Source organism: Natrix helvetica, assembly GCF_964273705.1.
Source record: "Natrix helvetica genome assembly, chromosome: 4".
NCBI classification, from domain to species: domain Eukaryota; kingdom Metazoa; phylum Chordata; class Lepidosauria; order Squamata; family Natricidae; genus Natrix; species Natrix helvetica.
In genome coordinates this window covers 7,210,323-7,231,383 of record NC_138550.1, presented here as the reverse complement: position 1 = coordinate 7,231,383, position 21,061 = coordinate 7,210,323, and the positions used below count along the sequence as shown (strand labels likewise).

Here is a 21,061-nt window from a genome sequence, read left to right as displayed (position 1 = left end):
ACTTATACTTATACACCACCTCATAGTGCTTTTACAGCCCTCTCTAAGCGGTTTACAGAGTCAGCCTCTTGTCCACAACAATCTGGGTCCTCATTTTACCCACCTCAGAAGGGTGGAAGGCTGAGTCAACCTTGAGCCAGTGAGGTTTGAACTGCTGAACTGCAGCTAGCAGTCAGCTGAAGTATCCTGCAGTATTGCAAGTACTTTCCTACCTGTAGGAAACTAACCATCATCCAAAGACTTCCCTTCTTCTGCCTAGCGATCTATCACAGCTCAGTAGTCTCTTCCCACCGACACTGAATAAAACAGGAAGCGATTCCTTCATCAATAATATTTTTCTCTTACAATTCTCCTGCTCTCATTACGATTCCATTCAGCTCCACCTGGTTTTTTAGAGAGTGGTTTTTCAATCTTATTTTATAGACTTATACGTTCCTAAATCACTTTGCACAGCATTGAGATGCTAGAAAAAGTGCAGAGAAGAGCAACAAAGATGATTAGGGGCCTGGAGGCTAAAACATACAAAGAACAGTTGCAGGAACTGGGCATGGCTAGTCTAGTGAAGAGAAGGACCAGGGGAGACACGATAGCAGCCTTCCACTATTTGAGGGGCTGCCACAGAGAGGAGGGGGTCAAGCTATTTTCCAAAGCACTTGAAGTCCAGACAAGGAATAATGGATGGAAACTGATCAAAGAGAGATTCACCCTAGAAATAAGAAGAAATTTTCTGACAGCGAATGCAATCAACCCATGGAACAGATGTTGCCTTTGGAAATTGTGGGAGCTTCATCCCTGGAGGCTTTCAAGAAGAGACTGGACTCCCATTTGTCAGAAATGGTGTAGGGTCCCCTGCTTGGGTGGGTGGAGGGTTGGACTAGATGACCTACAAGGTCCCTTCCAACTCTGTTAATCTGCATCCTTTTTAGAGAAAGGCAATTATTATATTCACAGCGCTGGTGAAGTCACGCTGCATAGGGTTCTAACTAATACAATGATTCTTCTTCATTCACCTTGGGGTGAAGCCTTCTCGAATTTCATAAAACTACCCTTCCGGGCCTTAAAGAAAAGAATTGGACTCTGTTTCTCGGCCTGTAATTTAATAAGCAACTAATCTCAAAGAGCAGTTCCTGGTATATGTTTGTGTCACATCTCCAGAGGTGAAATCAGAGCCTTAGCCTAGAATTCTGTTAGAATTTGGATTTTGAATGTGAGCTATAATTCCCTACGACCCATTTAGTTCATGCTAATTTTCCGTTCGTTCATTCGTCACCTTTATTTCTGTATTCTGTTCTCTCCTGGCGGCTGTCGTTTGTTTGTTGTTTGTTTGTTTGTTTCCTGTTTCCTTCTAATGTTTACCGATAGCTGTGTTTTAGCATGCAATTAATCTGCACGGAATTGTAAAGCTAGGCATGAATGATGTGATAATGCCATTTACATATATGCAGCGACGGCCCCATGTGATCCATCAGGGTTTTCGGCCAGAGATATAATGATAATTGCTCCCTTCTTTAAGACAACTTGCCTTTAATCAGTGTGCGTGCTTCCCTCTCTCCCCCCCCCCCCGCCCTCCTAAAGATCTCAAAATGACTAGCATTATTTTTGAATGGAATGAGGAACCAAGGATGGGCAAGCAACTTCAAGGGACCTATTTTACCTCTGAGATAGGAAATATAAAGCCAACGTTTCTTTCAATATTGCAAAGTTCCCCGTGGAGGATTATTTGTCTATTTGACTTGGAAACCTCCCCGAGAGAGAGAGAGAAAGAGAAAGTGAGAAAGAGTGTGTATGTGAGAGAGAGGGAGAGAGAGAGATTACGTTGTGTTAGATTATAGCAAGAGGATGTGAGGGTTTAAGAGAAGAATTTGCTTTTGGGGTTCTGACATTTTTTTCAAAAGGCCTCAGGAATCCACGAATGTTTTTGCTCAGAGTAGAACTTGGCTGAATTTGAAAAGCGAAGCAGCCCTCGTTAATACCTGGACAGGAAATCATCAGGATGTTTCAGAGCTGTAGATTAGATTTGGAATTTTTAAAAAAAAAATTGTGGAAGACGACAATGGTAGCCACGCTGGAGGTTTTCAAGAAGAGACGACACAACAATTTATCTGGTAGGGTCTAAGGTCTCCTGCTTGAGCAGGGGGTTGGACTAGAAGGCCTCCAAGGTCCCTTCCAACCTTCTTGTTCCATTCTATGCTCTATAGCAACGTGAGCATCTCCATGTAGCCACCAGAAGTCCAGTCTGACTTTTACCAAAATACAGTGGTACCTCGGTACTCATCATTCATTGATTCCAGGAGGCACGATGACTACCAAAAATGATAAGTATTAAACAATTTTTTTCCCATAAAGGATAATATTGTTCTGACCTAGGCTTCCCCAAAAAGCACAAAGCAGATTCCTGGTTCCATCAAAACCCCTTTTATTAAATGAATGTGAATTCCTCTCATTCACACACAGCAAGGCCTGGCAACCAGTCTTTCAAAGGAATATCTTTGACCACAGACCTTATCAATCTTGGAAAGCTGCCATGTAAATATTTTCAAAATGAGGTGCTGTGCAAGGAAAGACTGGGCACAGAGTCTCTGAGATTCACGGACAGATCTTCACACTCCTGAAATGAATGAACAAACGAAGGAATTGTTTCCTGCAAAAGCCCCCTCCCCTTTCGCTCCTCTTTTATTTTATATGGGAGGGACCGTTCACCGTCCACCTGTGGCTTTACTCCCAAGTCGACCCTGATTTCCTAGCTGTTCTTTTCTTCTGGCAGCTCTGCACATGTGCACACTGGAACAGGCTCCAGCTGTTCCTCTGCCTCACTGCTGTCTAGGTTTGAAGGCAGCTGAGAACTGTCAGACGGTCCTGGCCCCATCTCTGCATCTGACACAGAGCCCTCGTCAGAACCTTCCTCAGACTCCAGGACTGGCCCAAGTTCCTCCCCAACCTCCTCACTCTCCAAATCTGCTGCCAGCTCCACTGGCTGCTGGCGGGGCACAACAAATACAAAGCAGCCAACTCCAATAAGTTCTAGCTGGTGCATTGAGTACCAAACAAAGGATGAGTACCGTGTCAAAACTTTCATGTCGAAATGCGTTGAATACCAAATTCGATGTTTCAGAACAGTTGAGTACCAGGGTACCATTGTATTTTATTTTTCCTCTCTTGCATCAAAAGAAATCTGTCTTAGATAGCCATTCTAGGTTACTCCTCTTTCATAAAAGTAATTTAAAGCCATGTGCACCACACCACACATCAATTAGTAGTTTTTACAACTGATGTTTACTGAATTGAATGACCTGCATTCATGTATCTCTCGAACCATACACAACCACACAACCTGGGCTGATAGAATACATAACACTACAAAGGAATCACCCCCATTTTAGCCCAGCATGTTGAGTAAACACACAACCCAGAAGTACCTTATTGTGACATTCACACAACATGCTCCATCAGGTAAGTTTCAGTCATTTGCTCATGCCAGTTTCACTGAGGGTTAAACTTGATTGTTCTATGTCAGGGGTGTCCAAACTTGGGAACTTTAAGACTTGTGGACTTCAACTCCCAGAATTCCCCAGCGAGCCCTGGCTGGGGAATTCTGGGAGTCGAAGTCCACAAGTCTTAAAGTTCCCAAGTTTAAACACCCCTGTTCTATGTGTTCAGGTAGTCCTCGCCTTACAACCATTTGTTGAGTGGCCATCTGAAGTTACAGCGGCACTGCAAAGAGTGACTTATGACCATTTTTCACACTTAAAACCCGTTGTAGCCTTCCCATTGTCAACATTCAGAGCCTTGGCAACTGGCATGTATGTGTGACGGTTGTAGACTCCTGGGGTCATGTGATCCTTTTTTACGACGTTCTGACGAACGAAGTCAATGGGGGAAGCCAGATTCCCTTAACAGCCGTGGGACTAACTTAACAACCGCAGAGATTCACTTAACAACAGTGGCTAGAAAGGTCGTTAAACGGGGCAGAACTCACTTCACAACCGTCTCGTTTAGCCACAGAAATGTTGGGCTCAATTGTGGTCGTAAGTCAAGGACTACCTGTGTGTGCCTTGGCATGTTTTACAAATCCAACATATATATAGCTAATGTACGACTTAATGTACTATTATGCAAACTCAGGAAATGAATACAGTCAGAAAGCAGATTCATTGTATAATGGGACCCGAATAGTGGTGCATTATACTTTTCATCTTATAGTTATAATATTCAGTCTGCGCTTTGGAATGATTTAAGGGGGGGGAAAAGAAAACTCAAATGTTGAAAGCTGTAAAAATATTCAAGATTCATAAATTGATACTTGCCATCAAGGTAAAATTGCAGGGTTATCTTGGTTTGCAAGCCCATTTTATTTCTGGACACTGGATAATGGTACATTTGAAATGCTGCTACAGTTAAGCGATAAAGTAAAATGTCCCTCAATCTGAATCATTATACTGGGTAGAGAAATCCAGTTTTCCCGTGAAAAATATGGAACTGGTTTACTATTCATGCCTTCTAGGCTGCTTTGTTGTTCTTTCCAGTCTCATCTACAGCCCTATTACTGGTTTCCCATTCATGTATTTTATAGGCTGGAGAGGTTTGGCCAGAATGCTATTTAAGAGTTAGAATGAGCTAAAATATTGCAGTTTGTTCCTTTAGAAAACATTGGATGGATGGATGGATGGATGGATGGATGGATGGATGGATGGATGGACAGACGTATGGATGGATGGATATATGGATGGATAGGTGGTTGGATGGATAGGTGGTTGGATGGATAGGTGGTTGGATGGATGGATGGATGGATGGATGATGAAAAGAAGGATGAGTAGGTGGAGGACGGATGGATGGATAGATGGATGAATGGGTAGATGGATGGTGGATGGATGGAGAGGTAGGTGGGTGGGTGGGTGGATGGATGGTGGATGGTGGATGGATGGATGGATGGATGGTGGTTGGATGGATAGGTGGTTGGATGGATAGGTGGTTGGATGGATGGATGGATGGATGGATGATGAAAAGAAGGATGAGTAGGTGGAGGACGGATGGATGGAGAGGTGGGTGGGTGGATGGATAGAAGGAAGATTGAATGGAGGAATGCATGCATGCATGCATGGGTTGATGGTTGCATGGATTGGTGGGTGGGTGGGTGGATGGATGGATGGGTGGATGGATTGATGGATGAAGAGCTGGGGGGTGTGGGGTAGAAGGAAGGGTGGGAGGAATGGATGAAAAGATGGATGCATGGATGGATGGAGGAGTGAATGTATGTATGGGTGAATGTATAAGTGGCTAAATTGATGGAAAACTAAATTGATGGATGGATGAGTTGATAGATGAATGGATGGATGAGTGGGTGGATGGATGGTTATTCCATAAATTGGCATGTTTGGTACTCCATCTCTGTACATTCCACATGGAAAAGTAGGCATCCAAAGGTATCCGTTTTCATGGTCAATACATCAAACATGCATATCCTATTTCCCAAACAGAGTTCTTCGACTTGCATTATGTCAGAGCCTCAACCCCGACTGCCATTGCCCTATTTTATGTTTCTTGATCTCTTCAGTCTCATTGGATGTACAATTATTCCATGTGCATCCATATGGGATCTCCAACTACCTGCTATTTTATATGATCCGGTCACTTTGGTCACAATAAGACCAAAGAACCTCCATGCGCAAAAAATATATATATCACTCCATGCTGCTTTCATTAATTCCTTTTTCCTTTTCCTTTCCATGTAGTCATTCCAGGCATGATTCTATAACCCAGCTTCCCACTGTGAATATCCAGAGGACCATGTCCATAGAAGGGTAAGGGGGAACCAATATTATAATTTTTGGATCCTTTGACATTGCCATTTGTTTAAGCTTTTTTTCCCCATTCATAACCATTGAATCTACATGTACACTATATCCCGAATATAGTCTATTATGACATATGTGCTGCCTCTTTTCTTTAAGAGGTTAGGACAGGGTGCACATAATTCCCTAATCTGTTTGGTATTCAAGAAGGAGATTCAGAATTGTTGTTTCTGGGCCGATCGCCAGGAAACAGTGAATTGTAGTGTTACCTTAGGCATGAAAGCCTGTTGGGTGATTTTGGCTCAATCGCCAGGAGCCTGTGAATTGTAGTCCCACCTTAGGTATGAAAGCCTGTTGGGTGACTTTGTGCCCATCACCAGGAGACTGTGAGTTCTAGTCCCATGTTAGCCATGAAAGCCCACCAAGTGATTTTGGTGCAATCACTAGGAGACTGTGAGTTCTAGTCCTGCCTTAGGCATGAAATCTGACTGGTGACTTTGTGCCAGTCACTCTCACTCAACCCTAACAGGGTTGTTGTGGAGAAAATAGGAGGCAGAAGGAGTATTAGATATATTCTCCGTCATGAATTATTTATAAAAACAATCAACATGGGATAAAATAAATAAAATAGTAATAATATCAGCATCCTCATCTGCTTGACCTTAGGAAAGTCCTAGGTCCTTGGGTAAAGGTAAAGGTTTCCCTTGCACATACTTGCTAGTCATTCCCAACTCTAGGGGGCGGTGCTCATCTCCGTTTCAAAGCTGAAGAGCCAACGCTGTCCGAAGACGTCTCCGTGGTCATGTGGCCGGCATGACTCAATGCTGAAGGCGCACGGAATGCTGTTACCTTCCCACCAAAGGTGATCCCTATTTTTCTACTTGCATTTTTTATGTGCTTTCAAACTGCTAGGTTGGCAGAAGCTGGGACGAGTAACAGGAGCTCACTCCATTACAAGGTGCTAGGGATTCGAACCGCCAAACTGCCGTCCTTTCTGATCAACAAGCTCAACCTCTTAGTCACTGAGCCACCGCGTCCCTCTCTTAGATCCTTGGATAGATGGACAAAAATGCCAAACCCAGTCTGAACATTTGGCTGACTCTGCCACCAAGAATAATAAACAATAATAAAAAATAAACAGCAATATCTAGAATGTAAAGGATAGACTGGGAATTTCAGGGGAAATTTCCTACAAATCACTTCCAGAAATGTTTTTTTTTAAAGCAACCCTACAGGGATATTTCCTGAAGTCACAAAAGAGTCAAGATCAGCTAAAATAAAATTATAAACAATAGAATGATTAATCAGAAAACAAGATTGTTTTTGAGAAATTGTCTCTTCTATCCTCCTACTGACATTATGCATGTATTACAATATTTGATAGCAATCTATGATATTCAATATATAAGACTAGTTTTGAACTAGTAACATTGATGTCACCACTTCTAACGGCTGATTAGAAATGCTGTTGTTATCATTGCTTAATAACTCCCACCCCCCCAAAAAAAAGCGTCAAACAGATTTTAAACCTAGCCCAATCTTCTTTCGGGCTCAGAGGTTAAGACTCTGAGCTTGTGAACTGGAAAACTGGCAGCCCAGGTTCGAGACCCCTGCAATGGAGTGAGCTCCCATCCCCACCCCAGCTCCTGCCAAACTAGCAGTTTGAAAGCATGCAAATGTGAGTAGATAAATAGGTACCATTTCGGTGGGAAAGTAACAGAGCTCCATGACGTCACGGAAATGTCTTCAGACAGGAGTGGCTCAATGACGTTGAAACAGAGATGAAGTCCATCGCTTGTAGTTGGCAACTTTTCCTCCTAAAATTCAATTGGAATCTGCCATCCTGTTTCCTGGTTCTGTTCTGATCTAGGCTTCCTGAGGCAGTAAAAAGCACACGCTTAGTCCCCAAAACCCTCTTTTTATTTCAAAAGCTGTGAATTATGTTTATTCACAGCCTGTAATGAGTCACAAATAGTTTGCAAAGAGTCCGACAGAAGTCTGCCAAAGTCTTTCAGGGTAGGCTGATAAGCATCGACCTTTTTGTCCCTTGAAACGCTGCCAAAGACCCAATTGGCAATTAGCTTTGCGTGGCCACAAGGAGCACAGAGTCAAAACGGAGCTTCAGACTTTAAACTGACCAGAACGAACAAAGTTGCTTCCTGCAAAGGCTCACGTGCTTTTGCTGCTCCATTGTGTCTTATGGGAGGAGCCAATCAGCTCCAAGCCTTACTCCCGAGTAGCCCCTTTTGTCTTAACTGTTCTTGCCTTCTGGCAGCTCTGCACATGCACGCACTGGGAACAGGCTCTCCCTGTTCCTCTGCCTCGCTGATGTCCGATTCTGGAGCCTCCGGAGGCAGCACATAACTCCCAGATGGCCCTAGCCCCTCTCTGCCTCCGACACAGAGCCCTCGTCGGAGCCCTCACCAGACTCCAGGACTAGCCCATGTTCCTCCCTAACCTCCTCACTGTCGGACTCTGCTGCCAGCTCCGTAGGCCACTAGTGAACCACAACAGGTTCCTTTCTAGCTATTATTCTGTGACCGGTACTCCGGAACAACAGAAACAGATCTTGTCTCCCATCCAAAGAGTTCCATTCATTTCTTTGAAACCTACTCTTATCTTCAGCCTCAGTCCTCTCTTCTCCACCTCAAACCTCCCCAGCTCTTTCAGTGTCATCTTCATACGACATCATTAATGGTTCCCTCAAGATCCTTGTTGACTGTCTCTTAACTTATTCCAGCTTCTCTAGATCCTTCTTCAAGTATGTTCTCCAGAACTGGACGCTATACTTGAGATGGCATCTAACCCAAAGGAGATGCATAGTCAGGAATCTTACACCTCATACCCTCTTTCCCTGAAAATAAGAACTCCCCGGATACTAAGTTCAATTGGGCTATTGAGCACATGTGCTAAAATAAGCCCTCCCCTGCAAATAATCCCTCCCCTAAAATATGTAAACGCATGTGCAGCTGGTCCCCGCCATTTCCTCGGGGGCGGAGAGAACATGCCCCACACGTAGCTGTCATCCATGTGGAACAACCTCACGGAGGCCACTCCCACAAACCCTAGCTACCGTGCCCCTTCTCTTAGTGGCGGCCGCAAAAAGAGCGGCAGGCTCAGCTACGCTAGGGCTGGCAAGAGCGTGCCAGAAACAGAGAGAGAACGTCCGACCCTCTTTGGATCAGCTGATCCGCAGGCCAAGGTTAAGGGGCCACCTGCACCTCAAAAATAATAAGTCCTTCCCAAAAATAAGGCCAAGAGCTTATTTCAGGGGTCAAAAGAAAATAAGAGCCTGTCTTATTTTCGGGGAAACACGATAGCTTATTACGGCCTTACTTCTCATTCCAGCCTACCGTATTTTTCAGAGTATAAGACGCACCAAAGTTTTGAAGAGACAAATTTAAAAAAAAGTTTTTGCACTCTGCAAACCTCCCCCAAAATGGCCCGTTTTTTATGAAAATGGGCCTGGGTTTTTTTAAAGGCATGAATAGCCTTTAGGAGGCTTGTAGATTGCTCTGGGGGGGGGGGGAATGAGCAAAAAATGGTCCATTTTTCACAAAAACGGGCCCATTTTTCATCAAAAAAAGGGCATAGATAGCCTTTAGGAAGCTTATACAATGCTCTTGGGGGCTGGGAAGGGAAATTGAGCAAAAAATGGCCCATCTTTTGCTCATTTCTGCCCTCCAAGCCCCCAGGAGCACTCTGAAAGCCTCCTAAAGGCTATTCATGGCCATTTTGGGAGGGGTAGGGTTTCAGGAGGCCAAAAATGCTGTATTCAGTGTATAAGACGCACCCAGATTTTCAGCCTCTTTTTTGAGGGAAAAAGCTCCGTCTTATACTCCGAAAAATACGGTAATTGCCCATGGGATTCTCAGTCAACCAAGTCATGGTTGTCCCATGGGTTTGAAGTTGTGGCAGATGGCAGCAGATGGCATTGTGGGTCACACACCGATGGTTGATGAAGCAGATGGAATGTCCCAAAGGTGCTTTTTTCAAGAGGCAACTGGCCTTCCTTTCTGTTTTCCATGGAGACGTTTCGCTTCTCGTCTGAGAAGCTCCACCATTCAGTCAGAAAATGAAGGAGCTTCTCAGATGAAGAAGCGAAACGTCTTCGGGGAAAAAGAAAGGAAGGCCAGTGGCCTCCTGAAAAAAATGCACCTTTGGGGCATTCCACCTACTTCGTCAACCATTAGGGTGTGATCCACAATGCCATCTGCTGCCATCTGCCACAACTTCAAACCCGTACGTTGCGTTTTACCTTTTTATGGGTAAGCCGGTTTTGCATTGCCAATGAGAAGGTTGGAGCAAGAGGCCAGAACAGGGATGAAATCCTCCCGGTTCGGCCCGGTTCGGCCAAACCGATAGGCACGATTGTCGTGGCTTCTGCAAATCGGTAGTTTAAAAAAAATGCTTCCGGAAGCTTTCCCCCTCCCCCCCCCCCCGCTTTTTAAAGCGAATTTGGCTTCCCCACTGACTTTGCTCGTCAGAAGGGTCGCAAAACGGGGATCGTGCGAGTGGCGAAAACCGCAACCGTTATAACGATGAGTCCATTGCCGAGCGTCTGAACTTGGATCCGGTGACCATGGGGAGGCTGCAGCGGTCGTAAGTGTGAGAAACGGTTGTGGGTCACTTATTTGTAAGTGCCCATGTAACGTCGAATGGTCCCTAAATGATCCGTTGTAAGTCAAGGACTCCCTGGAATTGAAATAAGCTACGGCGGGTTTGCGAAGGGTGAAATTGTCCCGAGGGGTTTTGTTCTGAAAAGAATTTGGGAAAGAAAGGCCTATTTAATGGTGTATATTTTGCCCAGGACATACGAGTAGGTAAGCTATTCTTCTTTTCTTTTCACAGGGAGCCTCGGAAGGTCGTCTTACATAAGGGCTCAACAGGGCTCGGTTTCAACATTGTAGGAGGAGAAGACAGGGAAGGCATCTTCGTCTCCTTCATCCTAGCAGGTGGACCAGCTGACCTCAGCGGTGAACTTCAGAGGGGAGACCAAATTTTGTCTGTAAGTAATTACCATCTTTCTCTTTCTTCTTTTCTCCTTCCCCCTTCCTTCTTTCCTTCCTTCCTTGGCCCTCCCTCTCTTTCTCCCTCCCCTTTTCTTTCCTTCTTTCCTCCCTCCCTCCCCCTTCCTTTCTCCCTTCTCCTTTCTTCCTTCCTTCCTTGATCTTCCCTCCCTTTCTCCCCCCCTTCCTTTCTCCCTTCCTTCCTTCCTTGATCCTTCCTCTCTTTTTCCTTCCCCTTTCCTTTCCTTCTTCCCTCCCTCCCTCTCCCTTCCTTTCTCCCTTCTCCTTTCTTCCTTCCTTCCTTGACCTTCCCTCCCTTTCTCCCTCCCCCTTCCTTTCTCCCTTCCTTCCTTCCTTGATCCTTCCTCTCTTTTTCCCTCCTCTTTCATTTCCTTCTTCCCTCCCTCCCTTCCTTTCTCCCTTCCTTCCTTCCTTGATCCTTCCTCTCTTTTTCCCTCCCCTTTCCTTTTCTTCTTTCCTCCCTCCCCCTTCCTTTCTCCCTTCTCCTTTCTTCCTTCCTTCCTTGACCTTCCCTCCCTTTCTCCCTCCCCCTTCCTTTCTCCCTTCCTTCCTTCCTTCCTTCCTTGATCCTTCCTCTCTTTTTCTCTCCCCTTTCCTTTTCTTCTTTCCTCCCTCCCCCTTCCTTTCTCCCTTCTCCTTCCTTCCCTCTTTCCTTCCTTCCTTGATCTTCCCTCCCTTTCTCCCTCCCTCTTCCTTTCTCCCTTCTCCTTCCTTCTTTCCTTCCTTCCTTGATCTTCCCTCCCTTTCTCCCTCGCCTTCCTTTCTCCCTTCTCCCTTCCTTCCTTGATCCTTCCTCCTTTTCCTGGGCTCTGTTTTTGGCTGTGACTGCCACCTGCAGCCCTCCCAAGTTCCATTTTTGCTGGCAGAGGCACTCTGGACCGGTCCTTTGCTGGGCCAGATCTAAGCACCCCGCAGACTGGATCAGGGCACTGGGCCTTGAGTTAGATGTTCAGATGTGCAGAAGGCAGAGGAGAGGAGGGCAGTGGAAATCTATGGGCCGGTCCATGGGACAAAAGAGCTACCGCTGCTCATGAAGCCCCACCCTAGTCTGGGGATAAAAGGCAGGGGGTGGAGATGAATAGATGTGGCAGACAACTATTTATTTCCCCTGCCGGACAGACTTGTTAGCCTGCGTTGAGAGAAACATTTTGCCGGGTCTGCTGATGCATCTAATCAAGGAATGTTTTGAGTTCACGTCAGAAGGTTTCTCTGGTCTGAGGAGCAGGGTCAGAACAGGCTTTGAAAGGGATTCAGAATTAACATTCTATTTTTCTCCCTCTTCACAAGAGACTGTAGCCTCCACTCTTTTTGCAGCTTTTAGCAGAGCTGAAACTGAATGAGTAAAAGATCAATTCTGCCATCTACTGTTAGCGAATCTCTTCCATTCCTCCCGGCTGTGACCAGCTGTGCCACACTTGGCTATCTCTTACGGTCATAATACATTCATTTTTTTCCCCACACTTGCCATGGATTATTTTTTTTAAAGCCTTTTGGGTACATTTTGTGCATTTAGTCTCCGGGACGTTACCATAATTGCTCGTTCCTTCGTACACCGAGAGAGTGGAATTAAGACGTAAGACTTCATTGTTTCAGGTACCTCGACGGTTTTCTGAATGTAGGCCTCCAATTTTTCTTTCTCTCTCTCTCTTTCTCTTAAGGATGGGCAAAAAATAAAACAATGGCCAGCGGTGAGTCTCTGTAGGTAGTTGCCGGTGGTCAGGCACAAAAAAAAAAACCAGGTCTGTTGCTAAGCAAGGCAGTTGTTAAGTGATAGCAGCATTCCAGTATTTGAGAGGTTGCCAGAAAGAGGAGGGGGTCAACTTATTTTCCAAAGCACCAAAAGGCAGGACAAGAAACAATGGATGGGAACTAATCAAGGAGAGAAGCAACCTGGAATTAAGGAGAAATTTCCCAATAGTGAGGACAATTAACCAGTAGAACAGCTTGCCACCAGAAGTTGTAGAGACTTCATCACTGGAGGTTTTCAAAACTGGATAGGCAGCTATTTGAAATGGTATATGGTCTGCTGCTTCAGCAGAGGGTTGGAATAGAAGACCTCCAAGGTCTCTTCCAGCTCTATTTGCGAAGCAACGCCGGCAGCAACCCACCCCTGAACTCCAGGTTCATTCCGTTTCTGAAAATCTGACTAGTTATTGAATACACGTCCTGGTAAAGTTTAAGTAAAACTAACTCTGAGGTTCCCAAACACCAGTTCAAAGAGTTAAACAATGATTTCCCCAGCCAAACCCTCAGCCTCCCACGTAGTTCATGTAGGCAGGTTCATTTTGTTATGGGAACTGTCTGCTTCAACTCCACACCTGTTACGATGTCCTTGAGAAGCTTTCAGGCTCTCATGGTCTTCAGCAGAATCGTAGAGGTTTCGTTTCTCCATCTAACTCATTCTAAAGCAACACCTCCCTACCCCTACTCTGATGGCGAGTTGAAATGAAGAGGCATGTAGCTGCCAAAGTTTCATCCTTGACTGGGGGATGCTCCATCATTGCAGGTACATAAGCCTAAGTGCTATGGCTATTGCTATCGTTCTTTTATCACAATCCTATGCACAAGCCTGTTCTAGATGCAAAGTTCATTAAGCACCTGAGTAAAGCAAGACCGACATTGCATTTTCACCAAGAGAGATTCGCTTGGCTCGCAGAAGTTTGGAAAGGGCAGAAAAAGATCCCAAAGAAGGAGAAACTTTCTGACAGGGAGAACAATCGACCCATGGAACAGAAGTTGCCTTCAGACGTTGTGGGAGCTTCATCACTGGAGGCTTTCATGAAGAGACTCGGAGTGCCGTCTGTCAGAAATGACGTAGGTAGGGTCTCCTGCTTGGGCGGGGAGGTTGGACTAGATGACCTACAAGGTCCCTTCCAACTCTGTTAATCTGTGAATCAAAGTTGATCAAGATGCACGAGGGTAACACATCGGCATGCAGCGGCGTAGCTGAAATGTCCATTAAAAAAACTATCAGCAGCTTGCAGGATGAAAGGCTCATACGGAGAGGAAACAGAAACAGATGAATCCGTTGGGGGTAAAGTTTGCAGAACAAAGTAGTGGATGATTCCTGCAGTTTGCACACCGCAGATGCTCCTGTGTGATGAATGGATTAATTATCGCATTCCTGCCAGGAATCTATTAATTTATGGTACTTCGGGAAAGCGCTTAGCAATAACGTCTCGCGTGTCAGGAAGCTTCACGCTTTTAGCTGTTCTATTTCCTTGATCCTTGGAACGAAGAGGAACTAACACTCATTCCTTCTTTTTCCAGCAGTCAACCACATCCTAAATTGCATTAGATTTATCAATGAAAAAAGCATCAACCTTACATTACAAAGTTTCATTGCGACTGTGCCCTCTGGGGGTCAAGGGCTATATTACACCCTTCAGGGCCTGTACGAGCAGCTGCCAAACTGTAGCTTTAATCAGGACCGTGGGAAATTATAAAACAACCAGGAGAAGCCATTTTATCTGCAACAAAGGGAAAAGAGTCAAGCTATTCTCCAAAGCCCCCGAAGGCAGGACAAGAAGCAATGGATGGAAGCCAATCAAGGACAGAAGCAACTTAGAACTGAGGAGAAATTTCCTGACAATTAGAACAATTAACCTGTGGAACAACTTGCCTTCAGAAGTTGTAAATGCTCCATCATTGGAGGTTTTAAATAAGTGATTGGACATCCATTTGTCTGAAATGGTATAAGACAGCAATGGTGAACCTTTTTTGGCTCGCGTGCCATAAATGGGGGGAGCGCAGGGGGGTCGTGCGTGGGCGTGCCGCACCCATAATGCAATGCGCGACCCCCCCAGTGTGCATGCGTCTCTACAGGCACGACCCCCCCCATTTTTGCATGCTTTTTTCGCCCTCCCCAGGCTCCAGAGGCTTTATAGGAGCATGGGGAGGGTGAAAACAGCCTCCCCCCGCCCCCCCCCCCGGAAGCCCTCTGGAGGCTTCAGAGACCTTCAGGACGTTTCCCTGAAGCCTCCGGAGCAGTCAAAATGACCCTCCGAGCAAACAGGAAGTCCGTTCCTGAACTTCCGGTTTGTCCGTAGGGCTGTTTTTTTGTGCTCCGGAGGCTTCGGGAAGCTCATGAAGCCTCCGGGGGGGTGGGGGGGCTCTTTTCGCCCTCCCCAGGCTCCTATAAAGCCTCTGGAGCCTGGGGAGGGCGAAAAATGGCTTTAAAAAAGGATGAATTCAGCTGGCCAGTGCATGCATGCACGCTGGCCAGCTGACAGGGCAGCGCCTTGCGTGCCCTGACAAATGGCTCTGTGTGCCACCTGTGGCACATGTGCCATAGGTTCACCACCACTGGTATAAGACCTATGGCACGCATGCCTGAAGTGGCACATGGAGCCATGTTGCCTGGTACAGGCGGCATCACTCGTTTCTTTTCTGGGTTTCTGGCGTGCATGCGCGCATGATGATCAGCATGATGATCAGGTGTGGGCAGCAGTGCTGGAAAGTGGAAGAACTGGTCTTCCATTTTCCGGCACGTGCATGCATGCCAGCCAGCTGATCATCATGCACCCATGCGTGCCAGAAACCGAAAGATTAGCTAGCCGGCATGCATGTGCGCGCCGGAAACCAGAAGTTCATTTTCGGGCACGCGCATGCATCCTGGGCAGCTCCTCTTCTGGGTTTCAGCCCAGATGAGCATGTGTGCGCTCCAGCGGTGGGTTCCAGCTTCTGTTACAGCCAGTTCGCTCAGAGACGCACTTCGGACACGCAAATGCTTTGGGCCCAGGCATGCTTGATGTGTAGGCATGCCTGATGTGTGCTTTGCGTGCATGCACGGTACTAAAAAAATTGTTTCCGCGCATGTGCAGAAGCAAAAAACATGATGGCCGATAGAAGCGGTTTGAGGGCGTGGCCAGCCAAGCTACTACCTACTTGGCCGAACCGGGCTGAACCAGTAGGGACCCACCTCTGGTGCGCTCCTTTTTCATCACTTGGTGCCAAAAAGGTTTGCCATCACTGATATAGGGTCTCCTGCTTGAGCAGGGGGTTGGACTAGAAGACCTACAGGGTCCCTTCCAATTCTGTCGTTCTGTTCTGTTCTAAGAGGTCACACTAATTCCTTCTTCTTGCAGCACTCAACCATATCCGAAACTGCATTAGATTTATCAATGAAAAAAGCATCAACCTTACATTACAAAGTTTCATTGTGGGTGTGCCCTCTGGGGGTCAAGGGCTATATTACACCCTCCAGGGCCTGTACGAGTAGCTGCCAAACTGTAGCTTTAATCAGGACCGTGGGAAATTATAAAAGAACCAGGAGAAGCCGTCTCCCTCATTCATTCCATTTTAATCAAGTTTTGCTTCGTACTGACCTGTTGGTTTGCTATTTGGGGTGACGTAGACCCTTCGCAGGCTGGTTAAAGGCCAACTCTAGCCTTTAAAAGGTTGCAATCACTGGAACACAGGTTCATTTGGCACACATCCTTATTGATGTGAAAATTCTGGACTGCACATTAAGTTCCAACGAAGCTGATTCATTGCTTACCCAAGAATATAGTCCATTAATAACAGAATAACAGAACTGGAAGGGAACGCGGGGGTCTTCTAATCCAACGCTACTCAAGCAGGAGACCCTATACCATTCTGGACAAGTGGCTGGCCAGGCTCTTCTTCAAAGCCTCCAGTGATGGATCACCCACAACTTCTGAAGGCAAGTCACTCCACTGATTCATTGTTTTGTCATGTAACTTTTCTTTAGTTGTAGATTGGTCTCTCCTTCAGAGGTGGTATTCAGCCGGTTAAGACTGGTTTGTCCGAACTAGTAGTGGAAATTGCGGGTGGACCCAGCCACCAACCCCGGCTCTATGCCATCCTCTTTGGGCACCTTTCTGAGGCCAGGCACATGCGCGGAAGGCACAACTCGCATGTGCAGAAGTGGCACATGCCCCTGTGAACTAGGCGTGCACATGCGTGGTGAACTGGTGGTAACAAAATGTGAAACCCACCGCTGCTCTTCTTGATAGTTTCCTGGATTAAACTAATGGTCCACACTAAATTGGCGCTTGACACGAGTTAAAAATAATTCAAGAGGGATTGGATTTAGACTGCTTGTGAGAATGTAACGATCCCAAGTTGATTTCTCTCTTGACTCCACCACCCTATCCCCTGACTCTGCTTATCCTTCTTCTGCACTGAACATCCCCATGGAGTGGGGGAGGCAGATTGCCTTGTCAAAAGATAAAAGATGCAAAAATAGCCAACAGAGAGTCCACTTCTATTAGTAACCACACCTTCAGAGGAGAGTCAAGTACCGTATGTGTGTGGAGTGTGGGCCAATCAAAAAAAGAAAAAACCTTCCATAATTCTAAGTTCTGGAAACCTTGAAGTCAAGTGCTCCCCCTTCAGCACCACGGACAGCTGCATAATGTAGATAGTCCTTCGGTTATGACAGTGATGGAGACTCAAATTTGTATCGCTAAAACAGCAGTGCAGCCATAAAGCTGCTCTCACATGACCGTTTTGCTCAGCAATGTGAATTCCATCCGTCCTGGTGGCCATCATCACCTCAGGACCATGTAAGTTGTGAAGCAAGGACTTCACATGATCACAATGTGAGACGAGGCAAGACTATCATCCATTCCTTCAATGAATGGTCGTAAGTCAAGAACTATTTGTAATCATCAGGAGCCAAGGTGGTGCAATGGTTGGAATGCAGTACTTCTGCTGACTGCCGGCTGACTGCAATTCAGCAGTTCAAATCTAACCAGGCTCAAGGTTGACTCAGCCTTCCCTCCTTCCGAGGTGGGTCAAATGAGGACCCAGATTGTTCGGGGCAAGAGGCTGACCCTGTAAACCGCTTAGAGAGGGCTGTAGAAGCACCGTAAAGCAGTACATATGTAGGTCTAAGAGCTATTGCTAAGTACTATTGCTGGAATAGATTTTACTCCATATCCCTTATAAATCCCCTTAAATTCCACAAGGTGGCAGCATAGGATTGGTTACTCATAGGGAGCAGGAAGCCTTAATAACTCAGAGAACTTTTTAATATAACTCAATGGAAAAAACAATTTGGGATGCTATTCCTTCACATGGTGAAGCATGGCTGCGAGGAATGGTAATCACCAAACATCAGAAAGAAAAGGGGATGCCGAGAGTTGAGGAATGGATTTTGAAATTGATCGAGTTAGCAGAGCTGGCAAAATTAATTGCTTGGATTGGAGATAACAGGGTAGACTGCTATATAAGAACCTGGAAACGGTTTGCGGATTTTCTACATGCTACATATAATAACAGGTGGTTGACAGAAGGATTTTGTTCTGACTCGGTTCCCCAAACATGAGAAACCCTCTGAAGTGAACTCAAAAGATTCCTTGATTAGGAGTGCGGGCAACCCCGGCAAAAAGTTTCTCTCGCAACGCAGGCGAGCAAGTCCATCTGGCAGGGAGATGAATAGTTGTCTGCCACATCTATTCATCTCCATCCCCTGCCTTTTATCCCCAGAGCTAGGTAGTGCTTCATTAGCAGTGGTGGCTCTTCCGTCCCAAAGACCAGCCGATAGATTTCCACTGCTCTCCTCTCCTCTGACTTCTGTGCATCCATGCATCAGGCACTGGGCCCAGCTGTTCCTCCTCTTCCTCATCACTCATCTCCAGACCTGGGGGTTGTTGACTCTCCATCTGAGGGCTAACGGATGGCCCAGGCTCTGCCTCTGTCTCTCTCTCTCTGCCAACTCCAATTTCTCTTCCCCCTCGGAGCCCTCAGGTTGCCTTGATGCTGACCCTAACTCCCACACCTCCTCCTCCTCCTCCTCCTCCTCCTCCTGTGATTCAGCTGCTGGAGGGGCCAGCGGCTGACAGGCCACACGAGATTTGAAGATGAGTGTCACGTTTAGGGGGGAAAAACATGCTTCTCAGGTGAGCTCCATATTTGGATGATGGAAACTAAGTTCCATGCTGTTGGCTTTCCTCCTTCCCCTGCAGGTCAACGGGATTGATCTTCGTGGTGCTACACATGAGCAAGCGGCCACAGCCCTCAAAGGAGCAGGCCAGGTGGTGACCATCATAGCACAATACCAGCCTGAAGGTAGGCTAAGACCAACATACAAATCTTTGCCGGGGGGTGGGGGTGTCTTTCAAACACCCAACCTGTTTGTTTCAACGTTACCTCTGCCTTCCTCCTTCGTATTGTCTGCTGGTTTTGAAAGCCTTTCCGGGAAGGAATTAAGTTATTAAGGTTAGGTGAGGAATTACTGGTTGTCTGTCAGTGATTGTGTTTTGTAAGGTTTCAATCAACGGATAGCCCAGGGGTGTCAAACTCAATTGAGGGCTGCATCAGGGTTGTGTTTGACCTCGAGGGACCGGGGTGGGCGTGGCTAGGGTGGGCATGGCCAGCTTGACGTCACTCTTGTCGGGGGCACCTGAGGACCCAGTTTTGGGCCGTAATAGCCTCCTAAAGCCTGACAATTCGCACACAGCATCCCTGGCCTGCTCTCAAGTTGCCATAGGCAGAAGGGCTGGGGGGGGAGGGGACTGACAGAACAGCATGGCAGCCACAACCAGAAACACATTCCATGCATACCTTTCTCAAGGCTGTATTCCCAGGAGGGGGGGAAACAGGGTCATAATTGGGTTGTAAATTACGTGGAGTCAGAGCTGGCTTCCCTTGGATAGGTGCGGACATGTTGCTCCTAATAAACAACAGGATTTCTTTTGAAGCTTGGCTCGAGGCTCATGATTTAATTAGGGCATCCGTCAGAACCCTGAAACAACCCTCTGCCAGCGAAAACGGCTGAAAACAGACCCTAAGAGAGCCATGTATGGCCCTTCCGAGCTTCGTTTTCACTGGCAGAGGCAACACAGGCCAGTCCTTCATTGTTTCCAGGGTGTTCGACATGGGCCTGATCTAAGCACCCTGCAGGTCGGAATTGGCTCACGGTCCTTGAGTTTTGACACCCCTGGACTGAACTGAAGAATCTTCTTGGATGAGAAGCAAAATGTTTTTGAAAACAAGGGGGGGAAAGGGGAAAAAACCAAGGAAGTCCAGTTGCTTTTTGGAAGAAGCACCTTTGGGTAGCTATTATAAAGGCAGCCTAATCAGCACCACGGACAGCAGCTCTTCTCGTTTCGTTGCATTGCTGATGGTGTAGTGTAGTCACTCAGCTGGAGTTGATGCTAACTCTGCAAACCTGGCCCACTATAATTTGCATTAAATGTCTGAGAGATCAGGTGAGGCTTTGAGCCACCTACGAAGATTAGGTTCCCAGGTTTTTCAACACGGACCATGAAGACTTTGGGCTGCTTCTGCAAGTAGTGATGGGATGTCCTACTTGCCACCTCAAAGGGTGGGCTTTCCAAGCATTTGCCTACCTAGGTTATCTGCTTGCCTTTATTTTCTTTGTTTGGACATGTTTCTCCTTTGTCTCATGAGGAGGGGACTGGAGGCAGGGCCACTGACCAAGAATCAAGAATATGTAAAGGGTTAATACCACTTTGTAACGCCTAGGTAAGACCACCACACTGCGTGTCTAAGAGGCTGAGCTTGTCGATCAGAAAGGTCAGCAGTTTGGTGGTTCAAATCCCTAGCGCCTCGTAACCGAGTGAGCTCCCGTTACTTGTCCCCAGCTTCTGCCAACCTAGCAATTCGAAAACACATAAAATGCAAGTAGAAAAACAGGGACCACTTTTGGTGGGAAGGTAACAGCGTTTCATTCACCTTCAGTGTTTAGTCATGCCGATTAAATAGTCAGGCCACATGACCATGGAGACATCTTCGGACAGCGCTGGCTCTTCGGCTTTGAAACGGAGATAAGCACCACCTCCTAGAGTCGGGAATAATTAGCACATATGTGTGGGGCGAACTTTTACCTTTACCTTATACCTCAGTTGGAACACTGTGTCCAGTTTTGGTCACCACAATATTAAAAAAATGTTAGGACTTTGGGAAAAAGCACAGAGAAGAGCAACAAAAATAATTAGGGGGCTGGAGATTAAAACATAAGGTGAATAATTGTAGAAATTGGGATGGCTAGTCTAAAGAAAAGAAGGACCAGGGGAGATATGATGTTGTTGTTAGTCGTGAAGTCGTGTCCGACCCATCGCGATCCCATGGACAACATTCCTCCAGGCCTTCCTGTCCTCTACCATCCCCCAGAGTCCATTTAAGCTCACGCTGACTGCTTCCATGACTCCATCCAGCCACCTCCTTGTCTGCTGTCCCGTTCTTCTTTTGCCCTCAATCTTTCCCAGCATGAGGCTCTTCTCCAGGGAGTCCTTCCTTCTCCTTAGGTGG

At 46.5% G+C, this 21,061-nt stretch overlaps 1 protein-coding gene across 4 annotated transcripts in view; it reads left to right on the top strand.

The window, feature by feature from the left end:
- The window catches only part of LOC309390542 (disks large homolog 2), a 303,450-nt gene that overhangs the window by 117,440 nt on the left and 164,949 nt on the right, over window positions 1-21,061 (top strand). For 3 of the 4 annotated variants that reach the window (XM_081949958.1, XM_081949963.1, XM_081949960.1), the window contains 3 exons: window positions 5,730-5,798; window positions 10,641-10,797; window positions 18,754-18,856. In XM_081949958.1, coding sequence (XP_081806084.1) covers window positions 5,730-5,798; window positions 10,641-10,797; window positions 18,754-18,856 — 329 coding nt within the window. The remainder of the gene's footprint in view (window positions 1-5,729; window positions 5,799-10,640; window positions 10,798-18,753; window positions 18,857-21,061) is intronic. The other variant, XM_081949959.1, reaches the window with a different exon arrangement.